Source organism: Eriocheir sinensis, chromosome 4 (assembly GCF_024679095.1).
Source record: "Eriocheir sinensis breed Jianghai 21 chromosome 4, ASM2467909v1, whole genome shotgun sequence".
NCBI classification, from domain to species: Eukaryota; Metazoa; Arthropoda; class Malacostraca; order Decapoda; family Varunidae; genus Eriocheir; species Eriocheir sinensis.
Window position 1 is genome coordinate 14,960,872 of NC_066512.1, and position 22,354 is coordinate 14,983,225.

At 45.8% G+C, this 22,354-nt stretch overlaps 1 protein-coding gene across 4 annotated transcripts in view; it reads right to left on the minus strand.

Annotated features, from left to right (window-relative positions):
- Window positions 1-22,354, minus strand: part of LOC127008872 (nephrin-like) — a 289,486-nt gene that overhangs the window by 140,974 nt on the left and 126,158 nt on the right. For all 4 annotated transcript variants that reach the window (XR_007761400.1, XM_050881286.1, XM_050881275.1 and 1 more), the window contains exon 3: window positions 3,580-4,985. Coding sequence is in view for 3 of the 4 variants with exons in the window: in XM_050881286.1 (XP_050737243.1) it covers window positions 3,580-3,661 (82 nt within the window). In the remaining variant the exon portion in view is untranslated. The remainder of the gene's footprint in view (window positions 1-3,579; window positions 4,986-22,354) is intronic.

Consider the following 22,354-nt stretch of genomic DNA (forward strand, 5'->3'; position numbering starts at 1 on the left):
TTTAGCTTCGTGCGACGAGAATCTTTTACCACTTATCTTCAAATTGTGATTTCTTCTTGTTCTATTTGATCGATCAATTGTAAAGTAATCTTCCGCATTAATATCACTGAATCCTTTGAACATTTTAAACACTTCTATTAGATCGCCTCGCATTCTTCGTTTTGATAGGCTGAATAAATTTACTTCTTTAAGCCTTTGTTCATATGACAAATTTCTCAACCTAGGAATCATCTTTGTTACTCTTCGTTGGACCCGTTCCAACTTTTCTATGTATTTTCTGTAGTAGGGAGACCAAAACTGTACACAGTACTCTAGACGGGGTCGAACCAACGAATTATAGAGTTTTAATATTACTTTTTCCGATTTATTATTAAAGACTCGTCCGATGAAGCCAACCAATTTGTTTACAGTTTTAACTACCTCTGAACAATGCTGACCGGGCTTTAAATCGCTTGATATAGTGATTCCAAGATCCAAGGAGGAGGAGGAGGAGGGGGAGGGGGACGACGAGGAGGGGGGGGAGGAGGAGGAGAAGGAGGACGGGGGGGGGACGAGAAGGAGATGGATGGGCGCGCAGTGGAGGCGGTAGCACAAGAAGAAGAAGAAGAAGAAGAAGAAGAAGAAGAAGAAGAAAAAAGAAGAAGAAGAAGAAGAAGAAGAAGAGGAGGGAGGGGTCGACCTAACCTTGCGGGCCATGGCTCTCGTCCGGACCCTTGGGAGGGTGGAGGAGAGGGAGGAGGGAGATGAAGAGGGGGTGGAGGTAGTCGGAGTAAGAGAAGAAGAAGAGGAAGGCAAAGAAGAAGAAGAAGAAGAAAAAGAGGAAGAAGAAGAAGAACGAGAACAGAGGCGAAGATGAGAAAAAAACAGGGAGAGAAGGCGAGGAGGAGAACAATAGTCGGAGGAGGAGCAAGGCGGTATTTGGAGAGACAACATTTTAGGGAAGAAAGGGCTGAGAGGAATGAAAACCTGAGAGCATGGAATGGGGAATGGAAGCAAGAAGAGGGAAGAAGAGGCGAGGTAAGGCGGAGTAAAATGAGAGCTTACGAGGACGGGAGGGAAAGAGACAGAAGGGAGGCAGAGCACAAGAGAAAATAAAGAGGAGTAGGACAAGCTGAGGGCGAATAGGGAAGATGAGAAAAGAGGAGATGAGGGAGGAAGTGAGAAATGACGAAAAATGGGAACTTGGGATGGGGGACGTGAGAAAAAAAAGAGGGAAGGGGAAGCATATTAGAGAGAGGAGAATGCAGTATATAGTCAAGAGTAAGAACATGTTATGGCCTTACTCGTAACTACTACTTCTCCTGTCTCCTCTTTACTCCTCTTTGTTCTCTTTTATGCCCTGCCTCCCTTTTGTCTCTCCCTTTATCATAATGGGACTGGCAAAGGAGAAGAGATGAATGAAGACAACAAAGGAGGTGAATAGGAGGTCGAAGGCATAAGATGAGGAAGTGAGAAAAAAAAGAGAGGTAATTGATATGATGAAAGCTTGGGCGGAGGGAAAGTGTAGGGCGAGGGGAAGGGAGGGGGAGTGGGGCAAGGGAAAAAGTGTAAAGACGGAGGACTTTGAAGTAAAGACAATAGCGTCAGGACATAAAGAACGGATACAAGAACAAAAATGTGAGCTAAAAAACGGAGAAAAATGCAGAAGGAAAATATTGTCATGTTTACAAATATAACGAACAAAAGGTACGCTGGTGTGAGAGAGAGAGAGAGAGAGAGAGAGAGAGAGAGAGAGAGAGAGAGAGAGAGAGAGAGAGAGAGAGAGAGAGAGAGAGAGAGAGAGAGAGAGAGAGAGAGAGAGAGAGAGAGAGAGAGAGAGAGAGAGAGAGAGAGAGAGAGAGAGAGAGAGAGAGAGAGAGAGAGAGAGAGAGAGAGAGAGAGAGAGAGAGAGAGAGAGAGAGAGAGAGAGAGAGAGAGAGAGAGAGAGAGAGAGAGAGAGAGAGAGAGACTGACTCAGCATTCAGGCACAGAACCAAAAACTTGAACATGAAGGATGATGAGAAAAAATTAGTAAAGTAATGACGGCTTAATTAAACTCCCGTCACGGACCTATTTTATCTCCCCTTATCTCCCCTCTTGTTGTCCCTCCACCCCTCGTAGCCTGCCCTTCACAACAACACCCCGCCAGCATCCCCATGTACCGGCGGACCCAGGCATGAGAGACACAAACACCGGCGGAAAGGAAGAGCAGAGAGAGACAGGCAAACAGATAGACAAACAAACAAGAGAGACATACAACCAACCAAGCAACCAGACATACATACATTCATACATACATACATACAGACAGACAGACAACCAAACAGCGCCGTTCACACATACATATACATAGAGCCAGCTAGTCAGAAAGGCAGACACTCGGAAAGAGACGGGGAGACAGGTTGACAGAGTAACGACACCGAGTAACGAGACAAGTGAAACTAAAATGGAAAAAAATAATCAGCGGCAGCAGCACTCACAAAACTAACATCTGGCGGTGGTGATAACGTGGCTCAGCACCATCACACACCGCCACCACCATCACCAGACACCACCACCAGCAGCCGGGAGAAGTTGCATCGACAATCCGAGTCATGCAACCACCCATTTAACCAGTCCCAAATCAAGGAGGCAGCATGCGGTGAGATGTGATGAAAAGAGCGCATCACAACGCACCACATTGCACTACTACATAGCACCTTTCATCACCTCACCACATTCCATCACGAGGCAGCACACACCACACTGCGCCACACACCAAGGATCAAACCACGGCACTTCATATCACTGCCATGCCTCACCTCTCGTCACATTAGTCACCACCAACACGCTCTCACTCACATCACCACTAGGACCGTAAAATCCAAGCAGTGGCATGTGTGATACATTTCAGTTCATTGTTACGTCGTGCAAGGGAGCCGTTTCTCGTAAAGTGCACCTTTCTGCGCCTCGTGACATGAATACACACTAGATAGCAAGGCTCTCGAATCTCAGGGGTTTTTTACAATTCCTGCTCCGATTAATGGGCGTGCCCTAGGTGACGACCACTCCCCGGCGCTATGCCTTATTTATTCTTTACAGGTGTGACTCTTCAAAGAGTGGCGCATGCAACAAGCATTCTCTACGACATGACGGAGTTTGCCTTGGACAAAAGGTCTTCAAACTTTCCTTGATGGGACCCTGTCGGGTTTATGCAATCACTCATGACACAAGGCAAGCCTCGTGATGTCAATGCGTACAGCGTGGGGCTTCTCATCCAGCATTAATTCATCTGTCTGTTGGAGCCGGTGAGCCAGCAAGTCATGTTTAGGGATCAAATACTGGCTTAGACGAATCCACTCAGAATACCTTATCTTATTTGCTGACATGATCTTGTGCTTTGGGAGATCAAAGGTACTTAATAAATTTTGGCACTACTAAATCTCACCTGCTGCCTCCAATGACCTTCAAAGTGTGCTAAGAGTATAAATAAGGATGCAATGACTATAAAAAAAAATGTGAACAAATACCATTATTGAATTAAACAGGTAATAGACGAAAAATACTTAGTAGAGGGTAACTATTATAGGTAGGTACTAGGTGAGGGAGTAACGCACTTACCTTTACGATAAGCTACGGCGGGGGTGAGGGTGACGCCGAGGCAGCAGGCGAGGGCGAGAAGGCGTGCTGGCGAGGGCAGCATTGTGGTTGTTGTGGTTGTTGTTATTCTTGTTGGTGGTGGTGGTGATGGTAGTGGCGGCGGTGAACGGATGGCGATGCACAGGAACACGCCCCCAAATACAACACAGGTGAGGCGCTAACACACGCTTTCACGTCTCTTTCTTCACTACCTGTCTCTATTTTCCTATTTCTCTCCACCTTGAGTGAGTGCGTCTGTTACACGTCGCACACGTCGCGGAAGCACTCACAGACCCTCACAGATACGGACAAGTTCTTTACGTGCGGGGTTGGAGGCGCGAGGGCTCGTCATCCATATTGCTTCGGACGTGAGCCAGATTTATGCTCTGCCTTGGGAGAGACACGAGCAAGATAGCGTATATAATGGCTGATGTTCCCCGCCTGAGTCTGTAGAATATTTGTGTGCGTGTGTGTGCGCGGGGGTGTCGAGAACGAGATGATTAGTATACACTGATTTCCCTCAGCTGGATCCGCGGAACACACTTAAGTGTTTGAGGTGGAGGTGTTGATGGTGGGTGATGCCGGCAGTGGTGGTGGTGGAGGGAGGATCGTCTCGGGGATGAGCTGTATTGATGTCCACTTTGTTTCTCTTTCAGATAGTGTCAAGGCAGGGGTGTCGGGCAATAAGTGGAGGTGATATATTGCCGAGGCCACGAGCCAGGGCGTGTGACGTGCCAATAGCGGGACCTAAAGCCGGTCCCTAACGAGTTACGGATTGATTCCTCTCCTTTGTGTATTGTGTGCCGCCCCGTCCACTGATTCCCGACGCGCCCACGCAAAAACACGGGTTTCGCGTTGTCCGTTCCCTCACTCTTCCGACAACAAAACCTTTTTCCGGTCAAGTTTCCGCCGCAGCAGCGATCAATAAGGCGGCTTTGGAGAGGCTTCCGGCCTAATTTGTCTTAATTAGACAGGATTATATTACTCGAGCGGCCGGATGCTTCCCGCGCATCTTAAATGAAATAGTTTGCTTTTACGGGACCGATGACAGACGGCGGTCGATCACAACACAAGGAATCCCGGCGGTGATTACTCCGGGGTGGTGTGTATGGTACACACAAAAGCAACGACTGATTGCACCCCTAAAAGAGAATACGAAAAACGGTCAAAAAATCAGTCTCTCAGTCTGTTTCCTCTGCTCTCTCTTTTCCTTCTGTTGCCAAAAAAGGGACGGGATAGCCAGCGGCTCAACGAGGGAAGCTCTTGAGAAGGTGGCGGCGTCCTCAGAGCCACACACTTTCTACTCCTTCAGGGAGTAGCTAAAGGTCCAAGTTGCTGCTGGTTACTTGGAGGACCTCGCCGCGCCTCACCACGCCACCCGCAGGACTCTGGAAGGAAGGGAGAAAAGCCTATTACAAGAATGTTGATAGACAGCCTTGACTGAACTTCCTTATTCCTTTGAATGTATATCGAGAGAGAGAGAGAGAGAGAGAGAGAGAGAGAGAGAGAGAGAGAGAGAGAGAGAGAGAGAGAGAGAGAGAGAGAGAGAGAGAGAGAGAGAGAGAGAGAGAGAATACGATGAAAATAAGTTAAAATATGTTTATTTCCTGTTTTACTCCGTTATTCATCCACATCCACTCACTCTCAAACACACACACACACACACACACACACACACACACACACACACACACAGCTCCTGGTACCACCACCCCCTGCACTCCACCCCAGCGGCCACTCCCCCAAGCACCATCGCCCCAACCTACCCACAAATTCGTTAAGCCCCCCTTCCCTATCCCCTTCTTGTAATTGTATCAAGTACGATTTTACTTTTAATATGTAACCATAACATGTACATTTTCAGTAAAACGGCTGCCAGAACTATAAAACCCGTTTATTATTATTATTATTATTATTATTATTATTATTATTATTATTATTATTACACACACACACACACACACACACACACCTCAGTACCATTTCTTTCCTTCTCCTCCAAACACTATCCTCTCTCCGGCTTCAAAGAAGAAACACATCGGTGCGCAGGGCGATAAACTAATAAATACTTGGAAGAACATGAAGCACAAATAACTAGGCAAGGCGATGGACAATATATTCTATCTGAATTTCCCAATGGTGCAGAAACCTGAGCCTCGACATGAAAATGTAGGCAATTTATTCCACGCTGAGGAGGAGCAGCTAATGTAAACCTGCGTAAACACCCTGCCTGTGAACGCACGGCTGTCCTTCAACGCCTTGCTATTTATAGGTAACGCTCATGACTCTTTCCTATGAAATAATGTTAAGTTCACACACACACACACACACACACACACACACACACACACACACACACACACCACTAATAAAACTCACCTAAATCAGACAGAGAAGAAAACAAAAACTCACAATCAATTAAGAATGGCAATCAAACTTCCCCAAATGAGCTCCTTTAATGAATCTCTGATTCAAGCAAACAAGGACTCCGGGAGCAGCTTAAGAGTCACATAAACAAACTTGCAACACTCAACCATTTGTGTGATAATGTTCTGTTGACGGGGTCGTGAATGTGCTGGGACTGCGAGTTAAGGGGGTATGGAGGGTGCAGGGGTGTGAAGCAGGAGGAGGAGGAGGAGGAGGAGGAAACTTGGAAACATAGACGAGCAGGTTGCAGAAAGCCTGTTGGCTCATGCGAGGCAGCCTGCTTTCAAAATTTAATCAATCCGTCAGCCACTAGTGACTGCGGAAGAGATACGTTTAGTTAACTCCTGACACAGCAAAGTGACGATCAATGCCATTCTTAATGAAACTGATTGTTTCCGCAGTAACTACTTTTGCAAGAATTAAGGCTGTTTCAGAGGCGGACGACTCTGTTGGAGAAATAACTCCTGCCGATATCAATACTACATCGCTTCGCTAGAATTATTTTACCGTTGTTTCTTGTTCTTGGGTTAGTTTGTAGTATGCAGAGTTTGGAGTGATCGACATTGCTGAAATTGTTCAAGTACTTGAAGAGCTGTATCATGTTTCCCGGCAATCGTCTCTTTTTCCAACGTGAAGAGGTTGAGTCGCTTGAGTCATTCTTCGTAAGGTTGAGTCCACAATGACGGTATCATTTTCGTAGCGCGTCGATGTACTCTCTCTCTCTCGAGTAACTTAATGTCCTTCTTGTAATTAGGTGATCAGAACTGTACGGCGTATTCCAGGTAGGGCCTTACCAACGAATTATACAAAGATAACATAAATCCCTGCGTCTTATATTCGTTATATTGTTATGAACCCGAACAAGCGGACTTTCAGTGTTTTGTGTGTTTCAAGTCACTGTTGATAGTGACCCCGAGGTTTATCTCCTTCTGCACTAACTATAGTGGTTCTCCACCCATGTAGTATGTGTGGATTTTACTTCTGGAAGAGGAGGAGGAGGAGGAGGAGGAGGAGGTAATGAAGAAAGAAGAACAAGAAGAACGGAAAGAAAAATAAGTATCAGAATGAATAGAGGAGAAACGAATGGATGCAGGAGAATTACAAATTTATCTCGATGTCTTAGGCAATATTTTTAGGAAATTTGTCTGGTTAATCTTTTATATTTCTTCTGCAGTATTTCTTCAATCGCTTCTTCGGTAGCTACAGACCTGAAAAATAACGTTGTTTTTGTTCATATAATTCTTACAACGCACGAAAGTTTGCTCATAACCTGCTAAGAGGAGTGTGCGGAGGTGTGAGGAGAAAAGAAAAGAAAGAATAAAAATGCTACGTTTTTGTCAACGGAGCGTGCAGGGAAATATGATGAGTAAATCTTAACTTTCGCGTTGGTGGCGGGATAAACAATGGCACACACAACGTACACAAACTCTCTCTCTCTCTCTCTCTCTCTCTCTCTCTCTCTCTCTCTCTCTCTCTCTCTCTCTCTCTCTCTCTCTCTCTCTCTCTCTCTCTCTCTCTCTCTCTCTCTCTCTCTCTCTCTCTCACACACACACCAGCCAACGCCCCCCCCTCCCCCCCTCACACAAACATCGTGTATATATCTTCATGTTTTCCTCCTCCATTTCCTTCTCCATTATTGTCTCGTTCTCTGATTCTTTTCTCTCGAATATCTTGCGATATTGCGTTGTTTTGGGGATTTGTTCATTTCTAACTCTCGCATTCACTTTTTCTGCTTTGTGTCGTGTACGTGACTTGCTTTTCCCTTGTTTCTTTTGTCTTTACCTTTTGTAGTGTTCGCTCTTTTATGTTACATTTTTATTTATTTATTTATTTTCTTGTTTTTTTATATTGTCTTGTGATTGTAACAGCACAGCGCTTTCCTTGATATTTTCGTTAGTTTTCATATGTCGTAATGTGAGTGTATGTGTGTGTGTGTGTGTGGGGGGGGGGGTCATGTGTGCTGCGCTTTGCCGACACAGGTGACTGAAAGGGCGGGCAGGTGTGGCAGCTTGGGGAGAGCAGGCAGGGAAGAGGGGAAGACAGGGCAGAGATAAGAGGAGCGGGAGGGAAAGACAAACTCAGGGAGGAGGTTGGAAGGAGGAGGATGGGAGGCGTGGAGGTAAAGGGGAGAAGAGGGCAAGCTCAGGGGGGAGGGGTGATAAGACAAATGTAGAGAGAAGTGAGAATGAGGGGCGGAGCAGAGCAGGACAGGCAGGAAGAAGAGGAAGAGAGGAAAGGGAATTTTTGAGAAGAATAGTGGACGATGACGAAGGGAGATATGAATGAAGAAGGGGAAGGAGGGGAAGATGGGTAAGGAGGGGAGGAACAAAGTAGTACAGGCAGGAGGGAGAGGGAAAGATATAAGGGATGACAGTGTAAGGTGAGAGGAAAGAGCTAGAGTGTGGGAGAGAGGAGTAAAGTGGAGTGAGGGGAAGGGGAAGGAAGGCAGGGGAAGAGCGGGGTAATGGGAGAACACGACGTAAAGAGGGAATGGTGGGGGCAGGCCGTGAGAGGGAAAAGGGCAAGTGTGGAGAGAAGGGAAGATGAATAGAGAGGAAAAATTTGCGAAGATAAGAGTAGGAGTGTGCAGAAAAGGAAGATTGGACGAAAAGAAAGTAAAGAATAGGTAGGTACGAGCGATGCGAGGAGAGGTGAACGGGAGGATGAGGAGTGTTGGGGAAATGGGGAGGACGTGGTGATGGGAAAAGGAGAGACAGTAAAGACAGGCCGCGGTGGGGAGCTGCTGGGAAAATGGAAGAGAATGGTGGTTGACCGCGCCGACTGTCAGGCATATATTGTGGGGGAAGGCGAAGGGGTGGTGGTGGTAATGGAGTACACCTGACCTCACCTCCTGACCTCCGTTGACGTTTGCAACTCCAACAAGACATCCCTCCTACTGTTTCTCGACGGTTAAAGGTCTCTCTCTCTCTCTCTCTCTCTCTCTCTCTCTCTCTCTCTCTCTCTCTCTCTCTCTCTCTCTCTCTCTCTCTCTCTCTCTCTCTCTCGGCTGGGTGGTGTATGGGTCCCCGGTGTATGGAGGCCGACAGGTGGCATCAGGTGTTGGCTCCTAACAGGCCTGGGGCAGCGGGACGGCGGACTAATTAAGGACGGGTTGAGGAGGTGGGCCTGAGCCGCTGATAAGGACGATGCGCCGCTGATAGGGCCGGTGCGACGAGCGTGTTTTCCCATACAAAAAAAAAAAATAAATAAATAAAAAAAAATAAAAAAAGGGTCGTAATTGTTTTTTTACTGTTAGCGGGAGGCTGTCATACACTAATAAGTAAAAAAATACATCACGATTATAAGCATTTCGTCTAAGCTCTGCCCCCCGCCCCCCGTGATTAATGTGTGTCTTCTCACCACAACAAAGACAAACACTGGTGGCGTTTCTCCTGCTGCTCGTATTTCTTTACTTTAATTCAGCCTCTCCCGCGGCGTCCGCCAAAGTAATGCTCATATTATCCGAGCAGCCTCGCTGGCTTGATCTGAAAGGAGCAACGTACGCGTTATTATAACCGTTTCGAGGTTCAAACAATGAACCAGAGCCTGGCGCGGAGCTCCAGACTCTCGACTACAGGTGACTTTACAGATGGTGTTTGGCTAAAAGAGAATGGCTGATGTGTGTCTGTGTCACTCCGGCCGTGGCGATGCCTGATGGCGAGGGAGAGGAGTAGTAAGAAGCAGTGTGTGTGTGTGTGTGTGTGTGTGTGTGTGTGTGTGTGTGTGTGTGTGTGTGTGTGTGTGTGTGTGTATGTGTGTGTGTGTGTGTGTGTGTGTGTGTGTGTGTGTGAGATCAGATTTTGGCACCGTCGTAAACGCGCGACAAAAACAGTGACCCATAATTAGTTCAACGAAGCACACTAATACCTTCCGGCGCGCTGAAAATAAAGCGGAAAAAATAACGTTCTGGTTATTAAAATTTACAAATTAGGTGAAAATATTTCATCTTCCGACTCCTTCAAAGAGCCCACGCGGGTTGGTGTAGCACAAACAGTTAGAGGAAAAAAAGAAAAACCGGGGAACACAGCAACCAGTCCACTAATTGACACACTCACCTCCAGGGACTGGCTGACACACGATGTACCTGGGGTGAGCCAAGGTGAGGATTTTTTTTTTTTTTTAGGAAAATCTTGGATTGGAAACTATTCAAGTCGATATATTACACAACGCATAATTGGGGAAGGTTTACGGTGGGGCGCGGTTGTCTAGTGGGTTAGATCGTTAGGCCATGGTAGTGAAGAGTCAAGGCGGAGCGGTTCAAATCTTCTCGGATCGAACCCTTACGCCGCCGCGTGACGTCAAGAAGGACATCCGGCCTTAATCCCCAAGTTACAACACTATCAAGAAGCTATCAAGACAACGAAGAATATTGCAAAAAGTATGCCATGTCTAAGGGCAAATGTTACAAGCCTATCCATTCAAACATCAACCTTCACGATCTGACTGGTCACATAGTGTGCTCGGGAAGGCCAAGGTATTGCAGAATGAACTACGCCCAAGGGAAAAGGACACACTCCCATCATAGGTCAAAAGATCAAAGAAAAGTTAATGAGTGCAAATAACTGGGGAAAAAAAACTTTTGTTTCTCACAATGAGGTATATTCCAAAGTTGCCAACTAGCGGGTATAGGGTCACAGGGCCCACGAAGCTTGATATATTCTTTCAATTTCGTAAATTACCTGTGTTTCTCTGGGGCTTGTAACAATTACACTTCAATATAATAAGCGACACTGTTATTAGTAAAAATGTAGCTTATCATTCTCGTTGTTTTACTTATTGGTAAAAGAAAAAATATAAATACCGTCCGGCAGCCTCTCCTCATCCAAAATCGTTCTTGCATGAAAGCCCAGCGAAATCAAGCAGAAATGAGATTTAAAAAAATAATATTATTTACATTACATTAAATGCTGAGAACCTGCTTTGGGGGCATCAGTGTCGCCTTCGGCGAAATTTAACAAAAACACTAGGGCGTCAGGCATAGCGACAACCCCCTCCACACCAAAACATGGACAGCCAAGTGTTTATGTCTCACTGAGGTCACCGGCTTCCGCTTCCAGCATATATTACACCCCGCCCTCATCTAACTGCTGCTTGTTGTGTGAGATGAACCAAGACCTTGGGTGGATGCCTGCCACTACCAGGAGCGTGGGCAGGTCAAAGGTGATGGCGTTTAAGGCCAGGAGTTGTGGGTGAAGGGAAAGACTTTTGGACGGAAACCAATGTCGCACACGGACATATCTTTTGAGATACCTGACGCCCTAATGTTTTAGATAAATTTCGCCGAAGGCGACACTGATACACCAGCGGGAGGTACTCAGCAAATATTGTAATGTAAATAAAAAAATTTAAAGAGCCCATTTCTGCTTGATTTCGCAGGGCTTTCATGCAAGAACGATTTTTGATGAGGATAGGCTTCCGCATGGCATTTGTTTTCTCTCGTTTACAAATAAATAAAAAACGAGAATGATCAGCTATATCTTTATTAACAATAATGTCTCTTATTGTATTGAAGTGTAAATGTTACTAGTCCCAGAGAAACACCGGTAATTTACGATAATTGAAAGAATAGCTCAAGCTTCGTGGGCCTGTGACCCTATCGCTGGTGACACCAGCTAAGAATGAATATACCTCCACACGCACATAACACAGAGCAAAAAAAAGATTATACAGACTGCGTGCTAGCAAAAAGAGGGAAGATCAACCTGCCGCTTTAAATTACACACAAAATTACATAACTACCTGACAAAAAAAAAAATTATTATTGCAATTTTATGTCCAAAGAACGTGGCACACCAAAATACATCAAAGCGTTTCTCATTAACATGCCAACTGAGAACAAAAAAATCTACGTATTTTTGTTTTATCACGGAAGAAACGCCACCAAGACGAGTGACGTCGCATGATAAATCGACCGCCCCCCTCCCCCACCCCCAACACACACACACACACACACACACACACACACACACACACACACACACACACACACACACACACACACACATATTCGAGCCCCGCTCAGGCCAGGTTTATTCCACTAACTCGGAGTGGTTACAGTCCCCCATTAAGCAAGGGGGATGAAGTGTGTTGTGTGTGAGGTCCTGGCAGTGCCCAGAGGTCGACTAATGAGCCTTGCTGTAATCGCGAGGGTGCTTTTTTTTTTTTTTTTTTTTACAGAATAGAGAGCAACTTAAGGGCAACAAAAAGAAGATGTAGAAAAAAAAAGCCCGCTAACTGTTGCTCCCATATAGGAAAAAGTATGGAGTGGCCAAAAGGGAGGTCAATTTCGGATGGAGAGGTGTCTTGATACACTCTTCTTGAAAGAGGTCAAGTCATAGGCAGGAGGAAATACAGACGAAGGAAGGCTGTTCCAGAGTTTACCAGTGAAGGGGATGAAAGAATGGAGATGCTGGTTAACTCTTGCATAAGGGGTTTGGATAGCGATGAGCATGAGTAGAAAGTCGTGTGCAGCGGGGCCGCGGGAGGGGGGGGAGGCATGCAGTTAGCAAGTTCAGAAGAGCAGTAAGCATAAAAATATCGATAGAAGGTAGAAAGAGATGCAACATGGCGGCGGAATTTAAGAGGCTGTCAGTAAGAGGAGGGGAGCTGATGAGACGAAGAGCCTTAGACTCCACTCTGTCCAAGAGAATTGTGCGTGGAGCCCCCCCACACGTGAGATGCATACTCCATACGAGGGCGGACAAGGCCCTTATTTATGGAAAGCATCTGTGCGAGGGGAAAAAAACTGGCGGTGATGATACAGAACGCCCAACCTCGAGGAAGCTGATTTAGTGAGGAGGAGAGGATGTTTAGTGTTGAAGAAGGTGACAGCTGCGTGTCGAAGAATAGGGGATAGGTGTTTGGAAGATTGTATCGAGTTGATAGGTGGAGAAATTGTTTTTTTTGAGGTAAGGAAGGGGTCTACTATGTTGGGCAAAACGGTCGGGAATACGTGTAGGGTGCTGAACCAACTGCTCTAGATCATTGAAGAGAGCAAAGTTGTAGGCTTGTTCACCAAGCTGGTCCGTGACGTCAATGACGTGTGTGCAAGAGTAGGGGTAGAGGAGAGGAGAGGAGCGAGATAGATAGTTAGATAGATAGATAAATAAAGAGATAGATAGAGAGTAACCAGGAAGTAAGGGGAAAACAAACACAAACAGACATTTACATTTCCCCACGTGTAACTTTCTCTTTCTTGTGTTTTGCTCGCATTGTTTTATTCTTTTGCTTCTGTGTATGTGCCCGTAAGTAGGCTTTCTTTCCCCAGGATGAAAGCCAAAGCTGGTGGTAAACACTGAAATCTCCAAAAATGGAGATTTCAGCGAAGAGAGAGTGGGTCAAGATGTGCTCCACTTTAGAGTTCAAGTAGTCAAAGAATTTTACATAGTTAGTAGAGTTAGGTGAGAGATAAACAGCACAGATTTATTCAATAATAGAATGACAATGAAGTCTTAGCCAGATGGTGAAAAACTCTGAAGAGTCATGGTCGTGGGCACGAGAGCAAGTGATGTCGTTGCGGATGTAGACGCAACAGCCAGCTTTGGATTGAAATTTAGGATAGAGATAGTAGGATGGAACAGAGTAGAGATTGCCTACTGTCAGTAGCCTCAAAAACCTGTGTTTCAGTGAGGAAGAGAAGGTGAGGTTTAGAGGAGGAGAGATGGTGTTCCACAGAATGAAAATTAGAGCGAAGACCGCGAATGTTAATAATGAGAAAATTGGAGGAGGTATCAAGACACTCTTGGGTCGAAGGCCGAAAGTGGTTCCTTCCCCCAGACGGGGATTCCGAGGCATTACTGTGATGAGCCATTTTGAATTTTGAAGAAAAAAAATGGGGAAGTGGTGTGTGTGTTGTGTGTATGTAGTGTGGTGTGGAAAGTAAGGGGATTTGTTTTTAGAGAGCATGCTGAACTACTCTCTGGTGTAAATGAGACAATAGGGAAACGGAAAGTGAGGACACAGGAAGGGTCTTTGGAGGGCTTGCAGCACCCTCCTCGCTTCCCGCATATACCTCACCGGGAGTGGCTTGCGCCCGTTTCGGTAGAAGTCTCCCTACCTACTCCCTGAGGATTGCTGGCGATTGCGATTCTAACACGTGATCAGGCCGGGGTAAAATACACACACACACACACACACACACACACACACACATTACACCACACCACACCACACCACACACACACACACACACCACACCACACCACACACACACACACACACACACACACACAGAAAATAGACAAACTGGCAAACGAAACAAAACAAAACAAAATTGGGTAAAAGAAAAAAATCAAAGGAAAAAATGTCTGATATTCACACAAACCCAAGAAGAACCAAATATGGAAGACCAATGATAAAAATGTCACGAAAAAAATTACGAAAAACGGCACATCGTCATCACCACCACCACCACAAACAATCCTGCCATCACCACCAATCGTCCCCACCATTGCCACCACCTTCACCTCTACCACCATCGCTAGGATTACCATTAGCACCACCACCACCATCACCACCACCACCACCACCATCACAGACCAACACACGCCGTGGGAAGAGTTGAACGGAAAGACGGACAGTCAAGGCTACTTCAATCCAGAAAAAAAATAAACAGTTGAGGTTAGTGGTTAAAATTCCCATACCTGTGTCAACGCTAATTACCTGAACAAATAAGAACAAGTGGAAAGAAAAAATGAAGTCGCTGTAGGTTCCAAAATAAGAAGAAAAAATATTACAATTAAGTAAATGAACAGGTGTGTCCTCGTATGGGTCACACAAAGGTAAGTAAATAGCATACACATAAAAGCCAATGAGACGACAGGTGTGTTAAACATGAATGTGAAAATTAAAAAATTAAGTGAATCAGGAGCCAGACAACGGTTACTCCGCCACCACGAGGAAAGAACAAAGAAAAAGCGATGCTGTGCAGGCGTTATGATACAAAAGAATCCATTTCTCTCTCTCTCTCTCTCTCTCTCTCTCTCTCTCTCTCTCTCTCTCTCTCTCTCTCTCTCTCTCTCTCTCTCTCTCTCTCTCTCTCTCTCTCTCTCTCTCTCTCTCTCTCTCTCTCTCTCTCTCTCTCTCTCTCTCTCTCTCTCTCTCTCTCTCTCTCTCTCTCTCTCTCTCTCTCTCTCTCTCTCTCTCTCTCTCTCTCTCTCTCTCTCTCTCTCTCTCTCGTGTGTGTGTGTGTGTGTGTGTGTGTGTGTGTGTGTGTGTGTGTGTGTGTGTGTGTGTGTGTGTGTGTGTGTGTGTGTGTGTGTGTGTGTGTGTGTGTGTGTGCCATCTTTTCTGCGTGTTTTTGTCAGCCATTATTTCCTCCCCCCTGCCACTCTTTCTCTCGTCCTTTGTCTTTCAGCTTACATTTCTTCTTTTCCCTCCAACTTTTCTCTCACCTTGTCTGTGTGTGTTTGCAAGGTGTTTTTCCTCCTTCTACAGCCTACACCTCTCTTCTCTGACGATTCCTTCCCTCTCCCGCTCCTCCTCCTCCTCATTCCCAGCGCCCGTCTTTCCTTTCTTTTTTCCCTTCGGTGTGTGTGTGTGTGTGTGTGTGTGTGTGTGTGTGTGTGTGTGTGTGTGTGTGTGTGGCAGCCTAACACAATCATCGCCACGCCTCGCCTCGCCAAGGGGAGAGATGGGCCCCCTCAAGCCTCCTTCGAGCACTCTCAGCGCCTTCACCCGCGAGGCTTTTTGTCTAGGCCTCGGGGTCGATGCTCTTCCAGTTCAACAGCTACCCCTTGCTCTTAGTTCTGCTAGGTGAAGAAAATGAGAAGCAACAGCAACAAATAAGAAGGAAAATTAAGGCAATGAAAAGCAGAGTGAAGGAGAGAGAAGGTGCCGAGGAAGTCGGGGTGGAGTGTGTGTATCTACCAGACGTAACACTAGCTATTTCACGATGCGGGAGGGTGGGGGTGGGGGTGGGGGTCGAAGGGAGGGCGTCACAACACCACTACCTGGTCAGCGCACCGCTATCACAGGTCGTGTGCACTGTTATTTGTTGGTTCCGGCGACACTGGCGCCACGGCCCTACAGTTCACTTTTTTTCATTTTTTTAACGTTTAGCCTCTGGTGCCGGTTGGCTTTTGCGATGGGGCCTGGTGGTCGGTCTAAGCTCGTTATAGCGCAGGCGAGTGTTTATAGAGGCACCAACTTGCTCGCCTCATGCTGTCCCTGGGGTTCATTCTTGATCCTCTTTAGAGTTGATTTAGAGTCCGGGTTGAGAGGTGGATTTCAAAATATCATGTGGGTAGTCTTACGCCACTAAGCGATGACAGAAAATTGTCAGGTTGTAGCGTCGGGCGGGACTCGAACCCGGTTCTTCGAGGAAGCCGTGCCTGCACGCTGACGACTCAGTCAGTGCCAGTTATAATGTTTTTCAGTCTGAGATTCAGCAACCTTTCTCCGTGAATTTTACTTTTTCGGGTAATTTTAAGTGAAACGCGGCAAATTTCATTAATGTGAAAATTAAATTGGACAGTTTAGTGAAGACGCGGATACCAGGCAGGATTTATTGCATTTGTTCCACAGACTTGAGGGAGAGAGAGAGAGAGAGAGATTTACATAGATTTACATAAAAAATCAGACCACACAGACCCCATGGTCCAGACTAGGTGGTCTGTCCTTAAACCTAAGTGATTTTACATTAATCAGAAGGCTCCAAAGCGTTGCCTGTCTACTCTAGTTGATATTAAGTTGAAGGAAGTAACGGTCGAGCTTTTTTTTGAAGGAGTCAATCGTGTTACACTGGACCACTGATGGTGGGAGCTTATTCCATTCTCGCACTACACCGTTGTTGAAGAAAAATTTGGTGGTCTGAATTTACTTGTCTACATCTGAGTTTTACGCCATTGTTCCTCGTGCGCAAAGTGTCATCGATCATAAACAATGTTGATCTGTCTACATTCGTGAAACCATTAAGTATTTTAAAACATTCGATCAGTTTTCCTCGTGGGCGACATTTCTCAAGAGAGAACATGTTAAGGGTGGAAAGCCTTTCTTCGTAGGATTTGTTGCGCAAGGAAGGGATCATTTTCGTTGCCCGACGCTGAACACCTTCTAATTTAGCAATGTCCTTTGCATGGTGGGGAGACCAAAACTGTACCGCATAATCCAAGTGGGGTCTGACTAAACTATTGTAGAGCGGAAGTATTACATCTTTATTCTTGAAAAATGTTTCTTTTAATGAAGCCCAACATTATGTTCGTTTTATTTGCTGCATCGATGCATTGCTGTGAGAATTTGAGATTTGACGCGATTTTGACCCCCAAGTCCTTGACGCATTGAACGCTTTTGAGTTTAACGCCGCGCATTTCGTAATCGAACTTCTTATTCCTCGTTCCAACTTGAAGAACCTGGCACTTGTCTACGTTAAAGGGCATCTCCCATCTATCCGACCAAACTGAAATTTTGTGGAAATCCTCTTGGAGGCATTGCCTGTCTTCGTCAGTGACAACCGAGTTACCAATCTTTGTGTCGTCAGCAAATTTACTAATACGATTATTGAGTCCAACATCCACGTCGTTGATGTAAATAATGAAGAGCACTGGGCCAAGAACCGAGCCCTGAGGGACGCCACAAAAAAGAGAGAGAGAGAGAGAGAGAGAATGGCAAGCACAGCAAACTAATTAATGTTTTAACACCATTTCCGTATTTATCAATTAGACTTTTTAATTTTGGCATTATTTTATGGTCACACACACACACACAAAAAAAAATGCTCACACGCTACTACTTCTCTCTACCTTTTCTCTTTATCTTTTCTTTTCCTTCATTATTGCCAACCACCTTCCGTCCTCCCCTTTGCTGAATCTCTCCTTCCCTATTCTTGTGATTCATCTCGTTAATCTCCCACTTCTTTACTCTTTTTTCTCTGGCACATGTTCCCTTTCCCATCCGGTACTTTAGCGTTTAGAGCAAACCTTATATCAAATAGTTTTCACTCTTCTGTGCCTCCCAAGCTCCTACTTCACTTTGACTTTGTTAGTCATACTGATTATTAGTGATCTCATTTACTTTATTATTTTTCAACATTTCTTACGATTTCATATTCTTATCCTCTTTTAATTATCGCCAATTCCCTCATACTATTCATTTTTCTGATTCACCTTCTTCCTCCTCCTCCTCCTCCTCCTACCCGCATCGACGGGCTGCCAATGTGCCCCGTGGTGGAACCTGTGGGTAATGGTTAAATTCGTTGCCTCCCCCACCTTGCTCAAGAAAATAGTCATCGCAATTTGTCAACGAAAAAATATAATTGACCTAAACCTTGTCGAACACCTCGTTAACCGAACCCGACCATGTAAAAAGGGAAGGTGTGGTGGGACGATATTAGTGCAGGGAATAAAATGTAATGAATGGCCTTTTCATCCCTTTCATGCTTTACGCAATTCTCTCTCTCTCTCTCTCTCTCTCTCTCTCTCTCTCTCTCTCTCTCTCTCTCTCTCTCTCTCTCTCTCTCTCTCTCTCTCTCTCTCTCTCTCTCTCTCTCTCTCTCTCTCTCTCTCTCTCTCTCTCTCTCTCCATCGATGTGTGTGTGTGTGTGTGTGTGTGTCTGTTTTGTTCATGGTTTAATCACATGCTGGACTCGTAATCGACAGCCTGCGGAGTTCGTTAGCCGACCTATGGGTGCTGCTGGGCACTCACACTCCCCATGTTGGCCCTACTCACCTTGCTCAAGGAAATAGTAATCGCAATTTGTCAACGAAAAAATAATTGACCTAAGCAAGATTTGAACGTAAGCCCGCTGAGATGGCAAGACAAGCGCTTATCCATTGCACCACTGGAGTGATTATTCTTATTATTATTATTATCTTTATTATGATATTGTTACTATTATCATTATTATTACTAATGATATTCATGTGTGTGAGAGTGCGCAAGATTACCTGTCTAAAGGTACAGTACATGCGTGCGTGGTTTCCTATGCAGCAAATGAATGAGAGAAGGAGCAGAAAAGAAAGTAGAAGTGCAGAAGGAGGGGGAGGAGGTATGCTAAAGCAATCATGCATTACGTATTTTTCTTCTACTAATTACTTCACCAATGAAAATGATTTATGCAAGTCATCGCCAATATCACCATTATCATTACTCACCATCATCGTCATGATCACTCACCACCACTACCCATCACCCTCCTCTCCACCACCACCACCACACTGCCTTTACCACAACCACCATCACACTGCCTTTACCACAACCACCACCACACTGCCTTTACCACCACCACCACCACACTGCCTTTACCACCCACTGCCTTTACCACAACCACCACCACACTGCCTTTACCACAACCACCACCACACTGCCTTTACCACAACCACCACCACACTGCCTTTACCACAACCACCACCACACTGCCTTTACCACAACCACCACCACACTGCCTTTACCACAACCACCACCACACTGCCTTTACCACAACCACCACCACACTGCCTTTACCACCACCACCACCACACTGCCTTTACCACCACCACCACCACACTGCCTTTACCACAACCACCACCACACTGCCTTTACCACAACCACCACCACACTGCCTTTACCACAACCACCACCACACTGCCTTTACCACAACCACCACCACACTGCCTTTACCACAACCACCATCACAATGCCGTCTATCACAGCAGAAATAGAGCGGTCAGAAAGGAAACTGGAGATAAAGGTACAGAGAGAAGGATAGAAGCCGTAGGAGGGTAGTTTGGAAAGCAAAGATTTGTGCCAGACCCTATCAAAAGCTTTTGATATGTCCAGCGCAATAGCAAAGGTTTCACCGAAACGGCTAAGAGAGGATGACCAAGAGTCAGTTAAGAAGGCTAGGAGATCACCAGTAGAACGCCCCTTGCGGAACCCATACTGGCGATCAGATAGAAGGTCAGAAGTGGAAAGGTGCTTTTGGATCTTCCGGTTAAGGATTGATTCAAAAGCTTTACATAGGCAAGAAAGTAAAGCTATAGGACGGTAGTTTGAGGGATTGGAACGGTCACCCTTCTCAGGCACAGGCTGTATGAAGGCATACTTCCAGCAGGAAGGAAAGGTAGATGTTGACAGGCAGAGGCGAAAGAGTTTGACCAGGCAGGGTGACAGCACGGAGTCACAATTTTTAAGGACAATAGGATGCACTCCATCAGGTCCATAAGCCTTCTGAGGATTGAGGCCAGACAGGGCATAGACAACATCATTTTGAAGAATCTTTATAACAGGCATAAAGGAGTCAGAGGGGGGATGAGTAGGAGGAATATGCCCAGAGTTGTCCAGAGTGGAGTTGTTACAGAAAGTTTGAGGGAAGAGTTTAGCCTTAGAGACAGATGAGACGGCGGTGCTGCCGTCAGGGTTAAGGAGAAGAGGGAAAGATGAAGAAGTGAAGGTGGAGGAGATGTTTTTGGCAAGATGCCAGAAGTCACGGGAAGAGTTAGAGAAACCAAGGTTTGGCATTTTCTATTAATGAAAGAGTTTTTGGTTAGTCGGAGAATAGATTTGGCACGATTTCGGGCAGAAATGTAAAGTTCATAATTACCATTAGTTTGAAGGCTCTGGTACCTTTTGTGAGCTGCCTCTCTATCATTGACAGCACGAGAACAGGCGTGATTAAACCAAGGCTTTTTAGCGGGAGGAGTAGAGAAAGAACGAGGAATGTATTTTTTTTTTTTTTTTACAGCTAAGGAGACAGCTCAAGGGCGCAAAGAAAAAAAAAGAAAAAAAGGCCCGCTACTCACTGCTCCCGAACAGAGGTTAAAGGAGTGTCCAAAATCAGAGGTTAATTTCGGGAGGAGAGGTGTCCTGATACCCTCCTCTTGAAAGAGTTCAAGTCGTAGGCAGGAGGAAATACAGATGAAGGAAGATTGTTCCAGAGTTTACCAGCGTGAGGATGAAAGAGTGAAGATGCTGGTTAACTCTTCATAAGGGCTTGGACAGTATAGGGATGAGCATGAGTAGAAAGCCGAGTGCAGCGGGGCCGCGGAGGGGAGGCATGCAGTTAGCAAGTTCAGAAGAGCAGTCAGCGTGGAAATATCGATAGAAGATAGAAAGAGGCAACATTGCGGCGGAATTTAAGAGGTGAAGACTATCAGTATGAGGAGGAGAGCTGATGAGAACGAGCCTTAGCCTCCTCTGTCCAGAAGAGCTGTGTGAGTGGAGCCCCCCACATGAGATGCATACTCCATACGAGGGCGGACAAGGCCCCTGTATGGACAGCAACTGTGCAGGGAGAAGAACTGGCGGAGACGGTACAGAACGCCCAGCCTCGATGAAGCTGATTTAGTAAGAGATGAGATATGAAGTTTCCAGTTAAGATTTTGAGTTAAGGATAGACCGAGGATGTTTAGTGTTGAGGAAGGTGATAGCTGGGTGTTGTCAAAGAATAGGGGATAGTTGTTTGGAAGATTGTGTCGAGTGGATAGGTGGAGAAACTGTGTTTTTGAGGCGTTGAAGGACACCAGGTTCTTCTTGCCCCAATCGGAAATAATAGTAAGGTCTGAGGCTAAGCGTTCTGCAGCCTCCAGCCTTGAGTCGTTAAGTTCCTGAAGGGTGGGTCTTCTATTAAAAGAAGTTGAATAATGCAGAGTGGAATCATCGGCGTAGGAATGGATAGGACAGTTCGTTTTGGAAAGAAGATCATCAATGAACAACAGAAAAAGAGTGGGAGATAGGACAGAACCCTGTGGGACACCACTGTTAATAGATTTAGGGGAAGAACAGTGACCGTCTACCACGGCAGAAATGCCTCCATTCCAGAGACAATTACCTCTGTGATGCGCTGAGCACACACAGAGGGGTCTCTATCCTGGAAGCAATAATCATTCCACGGGAAATCGGAAAAGTACATCCTCAGGTCGTCCCACCGAGCTGAAGCAAAATGCCAGAAGCATCGCCTCTTCGGTGGGTCCAGAGGGTGTACAGGAGCGATAGGACAGGATGCAGAAATAAGATTGTGATCGGAGGAGCCCAACGGAGAGAACAGTTTGACAGAATAAGCAGAAGGGTTTGAGGTAAGGAAGAGGTCTAGAATGTTGGGCCGGTCTCCAAGACGGTCGGAAAAACGTGTAAGTTGCTGGACCAACTGCTCTAGGTCATTGAGGATAGCAAAGTTGTAGGCTTGTTCACCAGGATGATCAGTGAAAGAGGATGAAAGTGAAAGCTGGTGGTGAGCATTGAAATCTCCTAGGATGGAGATTTCAGCGAAGGGAGAGTGGGTCAAGATGTGCTCCACTTTAGAGTTCAAATAGTCAAAGAATTTTACATAGTTAGTAGAGTTAGGTGAGAGATTAACAGCACTGATGTATTTAGTAATAGAATGACAATGAAGTCTTAGCCAGATGGTAGAAAATTCAGA